Consider the following 19,362-nt stretch of genomic DNA (forward strand, 5'->3'; position numbering starts at 1 on the left):
GGTGCCGGTTTATGGTCTTGTTGTGCGATCACTCAATCCGAGAATGATATTATCCAAAGGGGTTGTCTATTGGTGGGGTCTCAAGTGGCTGTAGAGGCCGATCTGGGATCTACATATTCTGGTACAGTGTGGGCAAGAGTTAAGTGGTGGTTGTGGTTAGTGGTTAGATCTTTTGGTTGTCATGTACTCACTACTGAACATTTAATTCAGTGGCCCAACTGAACATAGTCTCCAACTTGAAAAAACTTTTGTTGTGTGTGTGTGTCAGGTAAGTGAGCTATATATGAAAGTCTCTACGTTTGGCACCAGGTGAACTGCATCCTCATTTCATTCTCCTTTACACTTGTGTACTGAAGAATGATAATAAACAGTCTTGGATCCTCCGTCTTTCTCATCAGGAAGCTCACTGCTCAGTGGTTCTGTCCAGACATTTCAGCGGTTTATTTGGCATCCTTCTCATCACGCCATTTGAGCATGACTGAGAGTGTCCTGACTAGCTGCATCGCCGTCTGGTAGAGGAATTGCAAGGCATCTGACTGCAAGCCCCTTTAAGGGATTGTGAGAACTGCTGAGGGGATCATCGGGGTCTCTCTTTCACCCGTCTGAGATATGTATCCAGAACATGGCGTACACTCTGGGCCCTTAGCTTTGTCAATGACCCCTCCCATCCACCTAACAATCTCTTTGACCTCCTACCCTCAGGTAGGAGGTACCAGAGCATCAGGACAAGGGCTGCTGGGATGGGAAACAGCTTCTTCTCCCAGGCTGAAGGTACTGCTCTTCCTGCCACCAGCCAGGTCTCTCAACACTTAGGAAACACTAGTAGCATTATACTGTTTATTTTGAGGCTTGGTTCGTAGGTGTACTTTAGGGTTATAGTCACAGAGTCCTAGAAAAGCACAGCACTGGAAGAGGTCCCTCAGCCCATCTAGTCCATGCCAAACCATTTAAGCTGCACCTTATTATTTATTAATTGATTTGTGGTAATGTTACTTTATGTGGGCACGTGGCCAAGTGGTTAAGGCATTGGACTAGCGATCTGAAGGTCGTGAGTTCGAGCCCCAGCCGAGGCAGCGTGTTGTGTCCTTGAGCAAGGTACTTAATCACACATTGCTCTGCGACGACACCAGTGCCAAGCTGTATCGGCCCTTGCCCTTCCCTTGGACAACATTGGTGTCGTGGAGGGGAGACTTGCAGCATGGGCAACTGCTGGTCTTCCATGCAACCTTGCCCAGGCCTATGCCCTGGAGAGCGAAGACTTTCCAGGCGCAAATCCATGTTCTCGTAAGACTAACGGATGCCTTAATACTTTATGTGCTGCATGTGTGGGTTATATGTACTGTGTTGTGCACGTTGCTCCTGAGGAATGTTGTTTCGTTGACAATAAACTGAATTTGAGCAATTGCTTGACTTTGTGCAAAGACCACTTGCTTGTCCCGTGAGCTTAAAATATTTGAGCCTGAGCACAAGTAAATAAGTGAAATGCTGTGTCGTCTCTCTCGGAGCCGTATCAAATGCAACAAGACTTTGCTGCAGAAAGCAATCCTGAGTTGTGGCTCCCAGTGGACCACTGTTTTGTATTGTATGCATTCTGCCAGAACTTTTAAGGGCAATTTCGAGAACGGAAGCCTGGAGTTGAGTGAAAAGATGACAAAGCTCAGGATGTCTGAGCCAGCAATAGGTTTTGTGATCAAGGCCAAGAAGCAAGCAAAGTCGTCTAACAAGTTTTTTCTCTTACGGCTCCCATGAGGGGTAACCTGTCAAACAGCATTTGGAAAAGAAAGCACTGGGCTTGATGTATTGGTGCAAATCACCTTTCCTGGGATTTAAAACTTCCCGACTTGATCATTTCTTCAGCTTTGAAGATAGCGCCGTCGAAACAGATGCAAACATCCAAGGAGCTCGAAGAGCATGCTCGTGCTGAACGCAGCTTTCTCCAGGGTGACAGAAAGATAAAGATTTGCTTTACTTACCACACGTGCGTCAAACGATCGTTGGCGTCACATCAGATCAGCCAGGATTGCGCTGGGGGGCAGCCCGAAAGTGTCACCACACCTGTGGCACCAACGTTGCAAACCTACAGCTCATTAACCCTAACCTGCATGTCTTTAGAGTGAGAGAGGAAATGGGAGCACCAGAGGGGAATCCACGGGGGTTGGGGGGGGGACACGTACAAACTCTTTACTGACAGTGGGAATTGAACCTCCCCTCTCCCCGGTGTGCGATTGCACTGCCGTTCCGCCTTGTCAGAGCCGGCTCGCCCCTGGAAAGCACTGCCTTAGGGACCGATGTCAGGAATTGTTCCGCTTTGAGCCCATCCTCCTTGCCGATGATTTGCAACTCCGTGTCAGGATGAGTGCACTCTTCCTTAAAGTTCAAAATAAACTAATTATCGAGGTAGTACGTGATGGTATTGGGTTCACTGTCTTCAAAGCTCTAAACACTAAAGGAGATTTTAAGCCCTATCTGATGGGTATCTATGGGTACCCTCACTACAGGGAGTTTATACTGTATCTACCTACTCTTCAGACTAGCTGGCTTCCCTGCTTGGTCTCAGAGGCGAGGCCCAGCTGCCAATATTTACTATTTCAAACACAAGAAAGTCTACAGTTGCTGGAAATCCAAAGCAGCACTCAAAGCACTAGAGGTATAAGACCAGAAGGCATAGGAGCAGAATTAGGCCATTCAGCCCGTCAAGTCTGCTCTGCCGTTCCATCATGGCTGATCCCGGATCCCAGTCAACCCCATACACCTGCCTTCTCGCCATATCCTTTGATGCCCTTACTGATCAGGAAACAATTAAGTTCCGCCTTAAATATACCCACGGACTTGGCCTCCACCGCAATCTGTGGCAGAGCATTCCACAGATTTACTACACTCTGGCTAAAAAATTTCCTCCTTACCTCTGTTCTAAAGGGTTGCCCCTCAATTTTGAGGCTGTGCCCTATAATTCTGGATACTCCCACCAGACGAAACATCCTCTCCACATCCAGCCTATCTAGTCCTTTCAGCATTCGGTAGGTTTTAATGAGATCCGCTGCCCCCAAAAGCATTTTTGTAAATTCCAGTGAATACAGGCCCAAAGCTGACAACTGCTCCTCATATGTTAATCCCTTCATTCCAAGTACTCAGCAGGTCAGGCAGCATCTATGGAAAAGTTGACGTTTCAGGCAGAGACCCTTCTTCAGGACCGAGGAGGAAGGGGGAAGGCACCTGAATAAAAAGGTGAGGGTGGGGAAGAAGGCTGGCTGGAAGGTGATAGGCGCAGCCAGCTGGGTGGGAAAGGTTAAGGGCTATGGAAGAAGAAGGCACCTGTTAGGAGAGGAGAGCAGACCAGACGAGAAAGGGAAAGAGGAGGGAACGCAGGGGAAAGTAACTCTCACAAAGGATTTCTGATTTATAAAAGATTTATTAACTACAAAAAGATTTCCAAACACAGGCACAATTCTTACAAACTAAAGGAACATATCAATGAGTTTCAGATGAGCAAATCAGGGCTTTTCTCTTTGGAATGAAGAATGATGAGAGGTGACTTGATAGAGGAGTGCAAGATGATAAGAGGTATAGGTTGAATGAGAAATTTGGATAGATTTCAACTTTTAAGAGAAATTTGGATAGGTATATGGATGCGAGGGTTATGGAGGGATGTGCAGGTCAATGGGACTATACAGATTTACAGTCTGGCATGGACTAGATGAACCAAAGGGCTTGTTTCTGTTCTGTAATGTCCAATGACTCTGTGAGTGAACAACCACAGACTTTGTCCTAGGGTGGATGAGGCATAACTTTAATGTGATTGGAAGAAAATGTGTGTGTGTGTGTGTGTGTGTGTGTGTGTGTGTGTGTGTGTGTGTGTGTGTTGTGTGTGTGTGTGTGTGTGTGTCGGGGGGGGGCGGTGTCAGAGATAGTTTTTTTTAAACAGAGGATGGTGGCTGTGTGGGACATGATGCCAGGGATGGTGGGAGAGGCAGATACGTTAGGGACACTCAAGACAAAAAGACTATAGGAGATGATGGGCGAAATGGTCTAATTCTGATCCTGAGTCTGCTCTGCCATTCAACCATAGCTGATTTATTATCCCTCTCACCCCAATTCTCCTGCCTTCTCCCCATAGCCTTTGAAACCCTTACTAGTCAAGGAACTATCAACCTCCACTTTAAAAATCCCCAATGACTTGGCCTCCATGATCATCTATGGCAAGGAACTCCTGGGGGGCTGTGCCCTCTTGTCCAAGACTCCCCCATTATAGGAAACATACTCTCTATGTCACTCTGTTGAGGTCTTTCAATATTCTATAGGTATCAATAAGATCCCCCTCACACTATTTTTCTAAACTCTTGTGAGTTCAGGCCCAGAGCCATCAAACGCTCCTCATACATTAAACTTTTCATTCCCAGAATTATTTTCATGAGCCTTCTCTAGATCCTCTGCAATGGCAGCACATCCTTTTTTAAATAAGGGCTCAAAGCTGGTCATTATACTCCAAGTGTGGTCTGACCAATGCCTGTAAAACTTCAGCATTATGCCCTTTTATATTCTAGTCCTCTCAAAGTGAATGCAAACATTGCATTTGCCTTCCTCACCACCAATTCAACCTGCAACTTAGCCTTTAGGAATTCCTGCGTGAGGATTTCCAAGTCCCCTTGCATCTAGACTTTTTGAATTTTCTTCCCATTTAGAAAATAGTCTTCACCTTTATTCCTTCTACCAAGGTGAATGACCATACACTACCCTACACTGTATTCCATCTACCACTTCTTTACCCATTCTCCTTATCTGTCACTGCTTCCTAGATACTACCTGCTCCTCCACTTATCTTCGTATTGTCAGCAAACATGTCAACAAAGCCATCAATTCCATCATCAAAGTCATTGACATATAACATGAAAAGAAGTGGTCCCAATACGGACCCCTGCAGAATACCACTAATCACTGGCAGTCAACCAGAAAAGGCCCCCTCTATTCCCCCTCTTTGCCTCCTGCCAGTCAGCCAATCTTCTTTCCTGGTGTACCATGGGCTCTTGTTTAGCAGCCTCATGTGGCACCTTGTCAAAGGCCTTCTGAAAATCCAAGTAACAAAGATCTACTGACTTTCCTTTGTCTACCCTTTCTATCCTTCCTGTTATTTCCTCAAAGAATTCCAACAGATTTGTCAAGTAAGGTTTCCCTTTAAGGAAACTATGCTGACCTTGGTCTATTTTATCACATGCCCCCAAGTACCCCAAAACCTCGGTGTTAGTAATGGATCCAACATATTCCCAAACGCTGTTTAGTCTAAATGGCCTATAATTTCCTTTCTTCGGACTCTCTACTTCTTAAAGAGTAGAGTGACATTTGTAATTTTCCAGTCCTCTAGAACCATTCCAGAATCTAGTGATTCTTGAAAGATCGTTAATAATGCCTCCATGATCTCTTCAGCCACCTCCTTCAGAATTCTGGAGTGTAGTCCATCTGGTCCAGGTGACTTATCTACCTTCAGACCTGTCAGCTTCCCAAGAACCTTCTCCTTAGTAATAGCAATTGTAGTCACTTCTGACCCCTGATACTCTCGAATTTCTGGCATACTGCTGGTCTATTCCATGGTGAAGACTGATCCAAAATACCCACTTAGTCATCTACCCATTTCTTTGTCCCCCATTGCTACCTTTATAGCAGTCTGATATTCACTCTCACCTCTCTTTTATTCTTAATATATCTGAAAAAATCCTTTTGTATCCTCTTTTATATTATTGACTAACTTAACTTCATAGTTCATCTTTTCTCTCTTTATTGCTTTATTCATTGCCTTCTTTTGGTTTTTAAAAGCTTCCCACTTCCCTATCTTCCCACTAATTTTGTGATAGTCATAGTCATATTCATAGTCATAGTTATACTTTATTGATCCCGGGGGAAATTGGTTTTCATTACAGTTGCACCATACATAATTAAATAGTAATAAAACCATAAATAGTTAAATAGTAATATGTAAATTATGCCAGGAAATAAGTCCAGGACCAGCCTATTCACTCAGGGTGTCTGACCGTCCAAGGGAGGGGTTGTAAAGTTTGATGGCCACAGGCAGGAATGACTTCCTATGACGCTCTGTGTTGCATCTCGGTGGAATGGTCTCTAGCTGAATGTACTCCTGTGCCCAACCAGTACATTATGTAGTGGATGGGAGATATTGTCCAAGATGGCATGCAACTTGGACAGCATCCTCTTTTCAGACACCACCATCAAATGCCCTCTTTTTTGCTTTTATACTGTCTTTGATTTCCCTTGTCATCCACAGTTGCCTCATCCTCCCTTTAGAATGCTTCTACTTCTTCTTTGGAATGAATCTATCCTGCACCTTCCAAATTGCTCCCTGAAACTTAGCCATTAGCTGCTCTACTATCATTGCTGCTAGTGCCCCCTTCCAATCAACTTTAGCCAGCTCCTCTCTCATACCATAATAATTCCCCTTACTCCACTGTAATACTGATAATTCTGATTTTTTCTTCTCCTTCTCAAACTGCAGGGTGAATTCTATCATATTATGATCAACTGGCTCCTAATAGTTCCCTTACCTTAGGCTCCCTAATCAAAACAAAATTACCTTTCCCCCATTGGGCTCAACCACAAGCTGCTCTGAAAAGCAACTTGAAAGCATGATACAAATTCCTTCTTTTCGATCCAGCACTAACCTGCTTTTCCCAATCTACCTGCAACTTGAAATTACCAAAAGAGACTCCTAGAAAGATATGTGAATGACAGAAAAACCTTAAGCCTCTGCCCTCTAGTTTTTAGTTCCCCTTCCCTGGAAAGGGAAGTGTGGGCACGTGGCCAAGTGGTTAAGGCATTCAACTAGTGATCTGAAGGTCATGAGTTCGAGCCCCAGCCGAGGCAACGTGTTGTGTCTTTGAGCAAGGCACTTAAACACACAGTGCTGTGCGATGACATTGGTGCCAAGCTGTATGGGTCCTAATGCCCTTCCCTTGGACAACATCAGTGTCGTGGAGAGGGGAGACTTGCAGCATGGGCAACTGCCTGTCTTCCATATGACCTTTCCCAGGCCTGTGCCCTGGAGAGTGAAGACTTTCCAGGCGCAGATCCATGGTCTCGCAAGACTAACGGATGCCTCCCTGGAAAATAGACTATATGTGTTCACCCTATCTGCACCCCTCCTGATTTTTTGCACCTGTATAAAGTCATCCATTCCCTTAATATTGTCTATGACCACTCTGTCAGACTAAGTCCTGACTCACCTGTTCAGATGAGATCTCAGACCTTCCAAAGATGGATTGATGTAATGAAATTATTTCGGATATATAGAGATTACTTATTAGGAAGTTGTTCTTTTATCTGATTTGCAGTTTTAAAATATTTGAGGAAAGTGGTTTAATCATCTTTATTCACTTAATTCTGGGTTTGTTTTTAATGAGTTTATTTACAAAATACCAGTAAAATATATGAAGGGACGTGTCCCTTCAAAAGTTCAAAGATTCAAAGAAAACTATTCTTCTTAACTGTACGGTTGACTTGTCTAATTGGTTGATTTGGATATTTCACAAACAAAATTGAATATAAGTGTTGGAGATTGTTTTGATTATAGTTAGCTGAATTGAAATAACTATTTTATTTTTGCCTCCCCAGTCCAAGAAAAAGAAACACTGCTTTGCAGTGGGGGAAACATTAACCTTTATCTGGATTAATTATAGCCACTAATATATATTAATATATTCATGAATTTAAAGTTTAATTTGCAGTTTTAAAGAAATTGTGGCACCTAAGCATTATACCTACGACAGTTCTGGCCGGTTAATTGTAGCTGTATATTGTTATACCATATTTCTGCTATGACAGACAGCGAGAAGTACTATCTTATTTTTGGCTTACTATAAGTCCCTGTTGCTGGATGGAGTTTTGAGGCTGGAAGTTATATTTGTGCTGGCTATTATTTTTATCAAAGGTCCATTTTTGTGCTGTAACACATAATCACTGAGTGAAGCCCCAAAACCCTGCAAGAAGCTCAAATGTATCAGCCATGGACCAAAATATTTTTCTTGTCACGGTCACACAGCAATTGTAAAATATCCTGAGCTGCCTGCAGGCTCAGTATTATCTGTCTGTCTATTTCACAAACAAGAGAAAATGCTGGAAATTCGAGCAACACACACAAAATGCTGGAGGAACTCAGCAGGCTGAGCAGCATCTATCGAAAAAAGCACAGTTGACATTTTGGGCCGAGAGCCTACCTATTTATTTATATTTTCACAGTTTATCTTATTTTGCACGTTGACTGTCAGTGTTTTTCAGAAAGCTGTAGTGTAGTGGCTAGTGTAACACCAGCGACCTGGGTTCAATTCCCACAGCTGTCTGTAAGGGGTTTGTGCATTCTCCCCAAGGCCATGTGCTGCAGTTTCCTCCCACATTCCAAAGACGTACGGGGCAGCAGACTAATTGGTCGCATGAGTGTAAAAGGATGGTGCAGGCTCATTGAAGAAACTGTCATCATGCTGTATTTCTAAACTAATACATTTATATTGCACTTCTTTATTTTCCTGTAATTGACTGCAAGAAAATGATTCTCAAGGTAGTATATGGTAACATACATGTAGTTTAATAATAAATTTACTTTGAACTTTGACTTTCACAATCTTTTCAGCGTAAGGTTGGACCTGAGGTATTTAGCATCCCTGTCAAATTTACTTGCTTCTTCACCTTTATTTAAGTTCAGGAGTTCCACTGAATCAAATGTCGGCACTTCTGGGAAACTGTTTGATCATTAAATACTTTGCATTAGCTCATGAATAGTTACTAATCTAAACTCCAAACACACTTAGCGCCAATTGTTATTTTCATTCGTAATTGAGTAGTGCTAATAGATAAGACATGAGGATACCTGTGCTGTTATTGAGAGAACCACGTTGAAATACCAGATAGAGAGTGCGGGCTCTGATCAGGGAGGCTGTGTGCACCATTACTTTATTTTCAAATCCTTCTGTGACACTGCAGGGGGAGAAAGGACTTTGAAACTTGAAAGACTAGAGTTTGCTTTCAACCTCAAAAGCGAGGAGGCAAGGGCTCTGAAATTTGCTCAGTACTCCCAATTCACCATTAGCCCATTTCATCCTTTAGCCTGGAGGCATTCTGCACTATTTGAAAAGACGTTAAGAAATTCAATCACAATAGAAGGCCCGAGTTTTGAACTTGTTTCAGTCGGTGCATTGTGGTTTGGTCTTCAGGCTTTGTGTGGGGTGAATTGAACTGAGCAACCATTGGAAAGTGAAGAGAGAATAAAAGGTGAATGAACTGCCTATGTGCACAAATCTTGGCAGAGCAAAGCCTGCCTTTCCTTGATCTTTGCATATGCAATGTATTGGAGCTTGCTTGTCGAGTACAGCCCTTGCTAAAGTCAATACAGAGCGCTTGGTTTAATGCACACTTCTTGTTGAGTTTGTCCTGTGATTGAAACCACTGTTGACCCTTTCTTGGGGGACCATTTGTAAAACCATTTATTTCACATAAACTGATATAATAAAGCTTTTTTTCCCCTGTTCGGCTGATTGTGATGGTGTGACATTAGTTTGATTTAATGATTAGCCATCTGACCTCTAAGCTCCGCAGAGCTGCTTAAAGAGAGAACGAGTTCACTAGGAGGCACACTGGTCGAATACTAATGAGCAGGTTAGATTTAGCGTGGCACCAATCAGTTTTTTTTCCGCTGAATGACTCTAATGGGAGAGGCTTTGTATGAGAGAGAGATTACAGAGGATTGCCCCCACGCCAGATATTTTCAAACGAGATCAACTGGCTCTGATTAATGCATGTTTTTCTTTGTACTGAGCTAGAAGTAAATTCAATATTACGGTAATATACCTGAGGCAGACTTTGTATGGCAATTTGGCACCGTAACGTAATGGCAGAAATGAGGACCCGGAACCACACCTGGGCAGAATAGGGAAGATGGCCAAGGACAGACAGAGATGGAGGACCTTCAATGCTGTTCTAAGCACCAGCGGCATAGCAGGCATTTGATGATGATGCTGATGACGAGAGCTGTACTATTGCAAACCTGTGCTGTTGAGGTGTGGTAGTATAGCAGTTAGTGCAATGGCTTTATAGCACCAGCAATCACTGACCGGGGTTCGATTCCCACCCCTCCCTGTAAGGAGTGAGTACGTTCTCTCTAACCACGTGACATTCTCTTCAAAGCTCCGGTTTCCACCCACATTCCGAAGATGTATGGGTTAGGGTTAGTGAGTTGAGGGCAGCCTACATTGGCGCTGGAGTTGTGCCAATACTTGTGGGCTGCCCCCAGCGCAATGCTCGATTTGATTTGACACAGAAAACAGATTGCACAGTATGTTTTGATGTAGAGCACTGAGCAAAAGTCCTAGGCACATAACACTTTTGCTTGGTACTGTATTTGTCAACGTGGAGCAGAAGCACGCTTGTAAATCTAGTGGGAGCAAAGGGTTTTGTGGATGGCGAAGGTGGAGCACCGTGGAAGGGGTGTGGGATAGATGGCAGAGAAGGAGTGCTAAGGGTGGGGGGGGGGTGAGTGGGGAGGGGTGGCAAAGGTGCAGACACACGAGACACCAGTCAAGGTCATTTGATTCCAAACAATTGGTTTATTGATCATTGCAAAATGTCTCTCTGGTGCTTCCTGCTCCCTCCCTTCTCCCTTCCCCCTTCCCCAGATATGACCAGAGGTCTTAGGCACATATGTAAAGCTAGGATGCCTAAGACTTTTGCGCATTGCTTATTGTTCATGTGACAAATAAAGCTAATCTTTTAAATGAAATTCAAAGCAGTTTGTAGCAAGAATAAAAAAGTGCGCCGTTTGAATCTGAGTTGTTATCACTGAAATAAGCTGTGAAATTTGTTGTTTTGCAGCAGTATACAGTGTAATACATAAAAACTATAAATTACAGTAAGAAATATATATATATAATTTAAATTAGATAAGTAGTGCAAAAAGAGAGCGAAATACCAAGGTAGTGTAGGTGCACTGGTTCAATGATTATTAAGTCTGAGAAATAAATACATTTTCAATTCTTTATTTAGCTGATTGAGTTTACTATGTTTATGCAACTTATCTTTTATTGATTTTTACTTATTTAGAGATACAGCATGGAGTGGTCCCTTCCGACCCAACAAGCCACGTATTTAATCCTAGCTTCATCACAGGACAATCTACAATGACCAATTAACCTACTGACTAGTAGATCTTTGGACTGTGGGAGGAAACTGGAGCACCCGGAGGAAACCCACGTGGTCACGGGCAAGACGTGCAAACTTCTTACAGAGGGCGCCAGAATTGAACTCTGAGCTCCGATGTCCCGAGCTGTAAAAGTGTCGTGTGAGCTACTATGATGCCCCAGTAGTATCATTCCTGCTGATATTCAGCAAGCTGACAAACTGCACTTGAAGGTTTTATGTGTTTTGGCTTATATTTTGCAGAAGTGTTGTTCCTTTGACTTACTCAGTGACTGCACCCCTGAAGCCCTGCAACCACACTTGTTGCCGTGGTTTATCGTGTGTATCACTTGCAAAGCTGGCTTTCAGCAGTCGAGCAGTATTTGTTCCCAAGTGCGCAGAATCAATTTGGCTCAACTGATGACGATGATTGGTCTCTATTCTTGTGCTCATCAGTTTTAACTTTGTCAGGAAGACAACTGTCTCCTGCACAAGATAACTGTGTACGTCCTTTTTGAACTTTGTTCATCTGAGAGTGAAGCTTCAAGACCCTCGCAAAGGGACCTTTTTGTTTTAGCTTTCTTAAAGGAAAGAGGGAATAATAAATGATTCATTGACAGCATTTGGTCAAGGATTAAGGATCAAATTTATTCACCATATCCTTACTTACTGGTGTTTAGGGCAACAGTGAAGTTCCTCCATCACTGTCTGCCCTTGGCCACTCTGATTCTTCATTACTGTCTCTGTAACAGGTTTGTTCTACTAGTCAGGGTTGTTAACCTTGAGCTGAACCCTGGAACCCGAGGGACCGGTGGACCACTCTTAGTCTGGCCTCTACCCTTTGACCTGTTTGACATGGGTGACCCTACCAAGACCCAAAGCATAAAGCGCTGACTCCAACCAGCCTAGCTCTCTGGGTCATTCAGGCATACAAGCCTCCAAACCGTGACAAGTTTGTGGTCCTCTTCAAGGTCACCATTTACACTACTGTGCAAAAATCTTAGGCACAAATACAGTATACAGCTAGGGTGCCTCAGACTTCTGTATAGTCCTGTATTTGTCAACAAGGAGTAGACAGCGAGTTTGTAGATTTGGCGGGAGCAAAGGATGTTGGAAATGGTGAAGGTGGAGTGCCGCGGGAGGGGTGTGGGTGAGATGGCAAAGAAGGAGTGTCACAGAGCAGATGTTGGCAGGGCTACGGTCTCACCTAGACCTGAGATACTAGGCAACGTCATCTGATTTCAATCAATTGGTTTATTGATCACTACAGAACATTAGTGAGTAGAGCGGTGGGCCTAGCACGCAGCCTTGTGGTGCACCTGTGTAGGTCAGACCGAGTCAGGGATGCAGATCTCCATTCCTGTCGGACAGTAGAGGTCTGGCCATGCTCCCGGCGTCAACATAGCATGAGCACAGCTTACTGACCCTAACTCTGACTTGGAATGTGGAAGGAAATGGGGCCATCCGGATGAACCCCACGTGACCATGGGGGGGAACGTACAAACGCCTTACAGACAGTGGTGGGAATTGAACCACAGTCGCTGATCACTGGTGCTGCAAGGTGTCACACTATCCACTCTGCTACCGTGCTGCACAGGTCTTAATTTTACACTACGTCTTAAATCCTGAAGCTCTGTACATTGAGACGGAAACCCGAAATCCACGAACCCTAAACCCTAAATTTATTTATGAACTTTGAGAAGAGAGTTTAGATTTTCTAAAGGATCGACGAAGTATCTGTTCAGCAATGACTTATTTGCAGTACAGGCAGAGCATAGAGTGTGTATTGTTCCTGCTTACTACAGAGTTGAATGATGGTTAAATTTCAGTGTGGAAGTTAATATGTGTTCTTGTAACGTCACCCACAAAATGCACGAGGAACTCAGCAGGCCAGGTAGCATCTATGGAGGGGAATGAACAATCAACATTTTGGGCTGAGATCCTTCATCAGGACTGGAAAGGAAGGGGAAAGAAGCTAGAATGAGATTCACTCTTCCTTTCCAGTCCCAATGAAGGGTGTCAGACTGTAGCATAGTGGCTAGCTCAACACCTTACAGTACAGGTGACCCCGATTTAATTCCCGCCGCTGCCTGTAACTCTCCCTGTGACTGTGTGGGTTTCCTCCAGGTGCTCCGGTTTCCTCCCACAGTCCAAAGACATACCAATTGGTAAGTCAATTAGTCATTGTAAATTTTCTCTTGATTAGGCTGGGATTAAATTGGGGGAAAGGCTCGAAGGGCCTATTCTGTATTGTATGTCAATAAATTAATAAAATGAATTAATTTTAAAAAGTCGACTGTTTATCCCTCGCTATAGCTGCCGCCTAGCCTGCTGAATTCCCCCAGCTTTTTGTGTGTGTGCGTCTGCACGTGTGTGCGTCTGCATGTGTGTGGGTGTTGCTCTGAACTTCCAGTATGTGCAGAATCCCTTGTGTTTATACAACATCACAATCTTAGCAACAGCAAGATTAAAATTTGTTCTTCTCGTGTCAGGTGAACAGGAACTGTTCTGCACTGATGTAGTGATTCTGGTTCTGATTTGTGGAGTGTGTTCTTCTTTCAGATGAGGAAAGTCCTGGCATGTACCACAGAGAACGGAGAAACGCAATGGCAATGCAGCCTCACACCGGCGGGCAGAGTCTCAACAAAATCAGTGAAGAGCCTTCAACCTCCAGTGAAGACAGGGCTTCTCTAATAAAGAAGGAAATTCATGGCTCTTTGTCACACATACCCGAGCCCTCCATCCCATACCGCGGGGCGCTGTTTACAATGGATCCAAGAAACGGCTATATGGACCCACACTACCGTAAGTATGGTCTCAATATAAACGACCAAAGATGCTTTGATGCATTTTGCATAAAGATGTTTTGACAATGCATGTTAAATTTCTGAGGGACAGTTAGTATAATATACTGTATATAGGGTGGCAGTGTGAAGGTACGTCTCTACCAGAGGAGGTGTAAGACGCTCCTTGCCTCCACTAAGCTGCAGGTCAGCCTTGGGCAAGGTGTAGCACCGGCTCAGCCCTCCGATTCAGTGTCACGTGAATCCACAGGACCACATGATGGAGGGTCGTATGGGCAAGCTGGTGCATATCGCAAGTCCTGGTTATGTAACCACTGACGTCAGGCAGACAATCTCTGAAGAGTATAGGTAATGGCTGGGGGTCACCCGTCTTGTAAAGACACTGTCCTGAAGAAGGCAATGGCAAACCACTTCTGTAAAAAAAACTTGCCAAGAGCAATCATGGTCAAAGACCACGATCGCCCATGTCATACGACATGGCACATAGTGGTGCTGATGACACTATGTATTATAGGTTGAGTGAGTTAGGGCCTTCCTCTTTGGAGTGAAAGAAGGTGAGAGGTGACTTGATAGAGGTGTACAAAATGATAAGAGGCATAGATTGAATGGATAGTCAGAGACTTCGTCCCAGGGCGGAAATGGCTAATATGAAGGGGCATAATTTGAAGGTGATTTGAGGAAAGTATTGGGGGATTTCAGAGGTAGATTTTTTAGACACGATGGTTGGATGTGTGGAACGTCCTGCCAGGGCTGGTGGTAGAGTCAGATACGTTAGGGGCATTTAAGAAACTCTTAGATAGACACGTGGAGGGCTGTGTAGGAGGGAAGGGTTAAATTGATCACAGAGTAGGTTAAAAGGTCAGCACAACATCGTAGGCCGAATGGCCTATAGTGTACTCCTTGTTCTATGTTCTCTAAGAATGTGTTAATGTAGCAGCAGAAGCCTAGAACATATGAGACTGAGGGGGATTTGATAGAAGTATACAAAATTATGAGGGTTATAGATAGGGTAAATGCAAGCAGGTTTATTTCTCTGAGGTTGGTTGAGACCAGAACTATAGGGTCATGGGTTAAGGGTGAAAAGTGAAAGTTTAAGAGGAACATGAGGGGAAACTTCTTCACTCTGGGCAGTGAGAGTGTGGAACGAGCTGCCAATGGATTTCGTGAATGTGGGTTTGACTGTACCATTTAAAAGAAATTTGGATAGGTACATTGATGGAAGAGATAAGGATGACCATGGTCCACATGCCGATCAGTGTGCCTGGGCAAAATAACAGTTTGACACAAACTAGATGGGCCGAAGGGCCTGTTTCTGTGCTGTAGTCCTCTATGACAATACACCATCTCACTGACTACTAAGCTTGTCTACCAGGTGGCTGACTAGTAAAGTTTTGCTGATTTGATTTGTCACGAAAGATTAAGGATGTTCAGGCAATATTGTTTAAATATCTTGAGGCATTTTAGTTATCCACTGGGTGAATATATGTTGTCTTGCTAAAAGACCATCGTGCCTTCCCCAATTCCACCGCCTCTTTCTTGACACATGAATCTGGTTTCACTGTTCATTAGATGTTAGCGAATGTCTAAGGAAGCACCTACAGTCATCACCTTCTTCCCATTTGGTGTATTGTGAACCGTTTTGGGCCGTTTATCTATAAAAGATGTGGAAGCATTGGATAGGATCCAGAGGAAGTTCACAAGAATGATCCCAGGAATGAAAGGGTGAATGTATGAGACGTGTTTGATGGCTCTGGACCTGATTCTTTGGAGTTTAGAAGAATGGAGGGGTGGATTTCATTGAAACCTATTGAACATTGAAAGGTTTAGATAATGTGGGCGTGGAGAGGATGTTTCCTATAGTGGAGGAGTCTAGGACCAGAGGTCACAGCCTCAGAATAGAGGAACATCCATTTAGCTCAGAGATGAGAAGGAATTTCTTTAGCCAGAGGCTGGTGAATCTGTGGAACTTGCTGCCAGTCAGCTGTGGAGTCCAAGTCATTGGGTATATTTAAAGCAGAAGTTGATAGGTTCTTGATTAGTAACGGTGTCAAAAGTTAGAGGGAGAAGCAGGAGAATGGGGTTGAAAGGGATAATAAATCAGTGAAGATGGATTAGCAGAGCAGACTTGATGGGCTGAATGGCCTGATTCTGCTCCAATGTCTTCTGGTCTTAAACTGTTTGCTGTGTGGTTCAGAATGAACTTCTTAAGCAAATGAAGTTAAGTGAAGCCACTTCAATTCCCATTGAGAGAATATTGAATTTACACAATAGTCTGAATCTTTTTATATTTAATTAGTTTCCAGCATTTCACTGCACTTTTAAAATATGAACAATGTTAGATTTTTCCAAATAGCCAGCACCAAGTAGATGAGGGGTTCTCAAACCCTTTGGTTAATGGTAGGGGTCCATGACATAAAAAACGCTGGGAACACATGTATTAGATGAAACTACTGATGACAGATTAACACACAGAACGTGCTGGAGGAACTCAACAGGTCAGACAGCATCTATGGAGAGGATTAAAGAGTCGACTTTTCAGGCCGAAGCCCTTCTTCAGTCCAGATGAAGAGGTTCAGCCCAAATGTCAACTATTTATTCCTTTCCATTGATGCTGCCTGACCTGCTGAGTTCCTCCAGCATTTTGTGTGTTTTGCTCTGGATTTCCAACACCTGGAGAAACTCTTGCGCTTATGACAGAATCCGTCTTTTCAGTAAGAACATGATGTGCACAAAGCAAAAATTTGAATATAAGTATGATGTTTAGCCCGTGCAAGGCCGAACAACATTAAGATTTGCTGAGAGAAGGATCCTTGTAAATTCAAGATGGACTATACTTTATCCGCAAGCTCGGGGTGACTGCAGCTCCAAGCTAGAAAGAAATCTTTGATTGAGGATTCTTTGGTCTAAAGCTCTATAAGAGTTAAAATGGGTTGGTGTGAAATTTGCTGAGATTTGAATACTTCAGAAATGGAATGTCGATTGCTTGTGATTACCACGCCATTAGTTTAATTGTGAAAATGGCAGAGTCTTTTATGTTTATCACAGTGAGGAAGTGTTTCAACTGGTAATGAGAAACGTAATGTGCAACACATGCAAATGCTGGAGGAACTCAGCAGATTAAGCAGCATTTATGGAGAGAAATAACCAGCTGATGTTTCGAGCCAAGACCCTTCACCAGGACTTGAAAGGAAGGGCGTAGAAGCCAGAATAAGAAGTGGGAATGGGAGGTAGATTTGAAATTGGTGGCCATTGGGAAAATCCACCTATTCTGGCAGATGAAGCACATGTACTGTACAGAACAGTTCTCTAATCTATGTTGGGTCTCACCGAGAGGACCAGATTCAGTATATGATCTTGACAGACTCGCAGGTGAAGTGTCACCTCACCTGGAAGGTGGAGGTCCTGACTGGTGGTGAGGGAGGAGGTGTAGGGGCAGGTGTACTACTTGTCCTACGTGCAAGAGGGAAATCAATGAGGAGGTTAGAGTGGACAAGAGAGTCATATAACAAGCAATAGAGATGGAGGAGGTTACGTGCAAGTTACACTGACATAGATATAGTACAGGGACAGTATTCACTAGAGATATAGAGTCATAGAAAGCTACAGCACAGAAACAGGCCCTTCAGTCCACCTAGTCCATGCTGAATCATTTAAACTGCCTTGAATCCCTTTGTATTTTAGTTACTTACGTTTACGTGGGGGTGAGGGAAAAATGGAAGCAAGGGACACAATCAGAGTTCCATTCCTCTTTGTTTTTTCTCTCTTGTCTAATCTTCTGTTGTGCAAGGTTTATTGTTGTTTGGATCTGTAAGATCATATAAAAAGTATTAATTGTAGCTGAGGGAAAAGGGTATCTAAGTTTGGCTACTTTTTCTGGAAAGGGGCAACCGAATCTTTAAAGTATAAATCGAAAACTTCCTTCTGCATGTGTGCCTTGCTAATAGGTTTAGTTTGCGAATGCTATTCTGTGGTCACTTCAAAAGTATCAATGAAAGAATATCACGCACCAACTGCTGGAGGAGCTCTGCAGTTCAGGCAGCACCTACTCATGGATCAATTGCTCCAACTTCTAATAATTTTCCCTTTTGGTATTCCCCTTTCTGGCTCCCCTCTTACCCCTTCACTTCTCCTCTCCTGCCCATCACCTCTCTCCTTCCTTTCCTCCCATGGTCCTCCCATGAAAGAGAGAGATGGAGAGAGGGAGAGTGAGAGAGAGTGGAAAAAGAGAAAGAGAGGGAGAGACAGAGAGAGAGGGAAATAATGGGGTGGAGAGAGAGAGTGTGTGTGTGTGTGTGTGTGAGAGAGAGAGAGAGAAAACATCAGCACATTGGCAAAGGGTGCGCAAGTTTAGGACGTCAAGTGAGATTCACCTAACCTTCTCGAATATGAGTCAGGTAGGAGGTGAGACCCTAGGTCCCTCCAGCCATGAAAATCCTCAGGCACTGGAGAAATTCATGATCTCAGGAGATGTGTCACAGTGATCTGCCTGCCATTGTTTAAACCTGCATGTCGAAGTCCTCACAGCAAATGTGTCTGTGTGGCTCTGGGTTCTTCAGGTAAGCTGCTACTCAACTGGAATGTGGCCATGACCAGAAAGTTGAGAGTCACTTTAGTATCCACATCATCAGAGAGAGAGAGGGGTTTAGTAATGAGAGCATGTTCGATGTCTGACCTGTAGTGACAGTGGCTTGGAAAATCTGAGTGTGCAAGTAGGTTGTTCATCAGAGACACTTGGATTTAGATTCATTTATTTATCTCACATTCAAATTTCAAAGATATTATCAATGCATACCATAAATAACCTTGAAATCCATTTTCTTGCAGCTACTCACACAAAGCAAAGAAAGGTAAGAGCATTCACGAAAAACACACACACACACACACACACACACACACACACACACACACACAACAAAGACCACCACATATCCAATTTGTAAAAGAGGACAAATCGTGCAAATATTGAAAGAAGTAAACAAAAACACAAGGAACATGAACTGCAGAGCCCCTGAAAGTGTATCCAGAGCCGCAGAGCCCGTTCAGTGCTGAGGCGAGTGAAGCCTGTTCAGGAGCCCGTTCTCCTGCCGGGCAACAACTGATCCTGAACCTGACGGCACGGGGCCCAAAACTCCCGAACCTGCTGCCCGATGGTAGGAGAGAGAAGAGAGGGAGACCGGTCAAACGCAGGAAGACGGTGCTGAACACCTGTGTATTTTCCATTCTCACCCTCAGTGATTTTAATCTTGCTCTCTCACGCTTTAAGCAGCGTGAATTAATGGAGCCGACCGCAGGCTGGTCTTCCACTACCAGGCCTCAATGCCAGCGTCTGCCCCCGGCGATGGCCATCCCGTTATACCTGCGCTCTCGAGAGTCTAGTTTTCCGAATCTCCCAGGA

The 19,362-nt window shown here is 43.9% G+C and overlaps 1 protein-coding gene across 1 annotated transcript in view; it reads left to right on the plus strand.

The window, feature by feature from the left end:
• Nucleotides 1–19,362, plus strand: part of LOC134356082 (transcriptional activator GLI3-like) — a 471,736-nt gene that overhangs the window by 163,158 nt on the left and 289,216 nt on the right. Inside the window, exon 3 of the mRNA XM_063066656.1 lies at nt 13,726–13,968. Within this exon, the coding sequence (XP_062922726.1) occupies nt 13,726–13,968 (243 nt within the window). The remainder of the gene's footprint in view (nt 1–13,725; nt 13,969–19,362) is intronic.

This window comes from Mobula hypostoma, chromosome 1 (assembly GCF_963921235.1).
Source record: "Mobula hypostoma chromosome 1, sMobHyp1.1, whole genome shotgun sequence".
In the NCBI taxonomy this organism is placed as follows: domain Eukaryota; kingdom Metazoa; phylum Chordata; class Chondrichthyes; order Myliobatiformes; family Myliobatidae; genus Mobula; species Mobula hypostoma.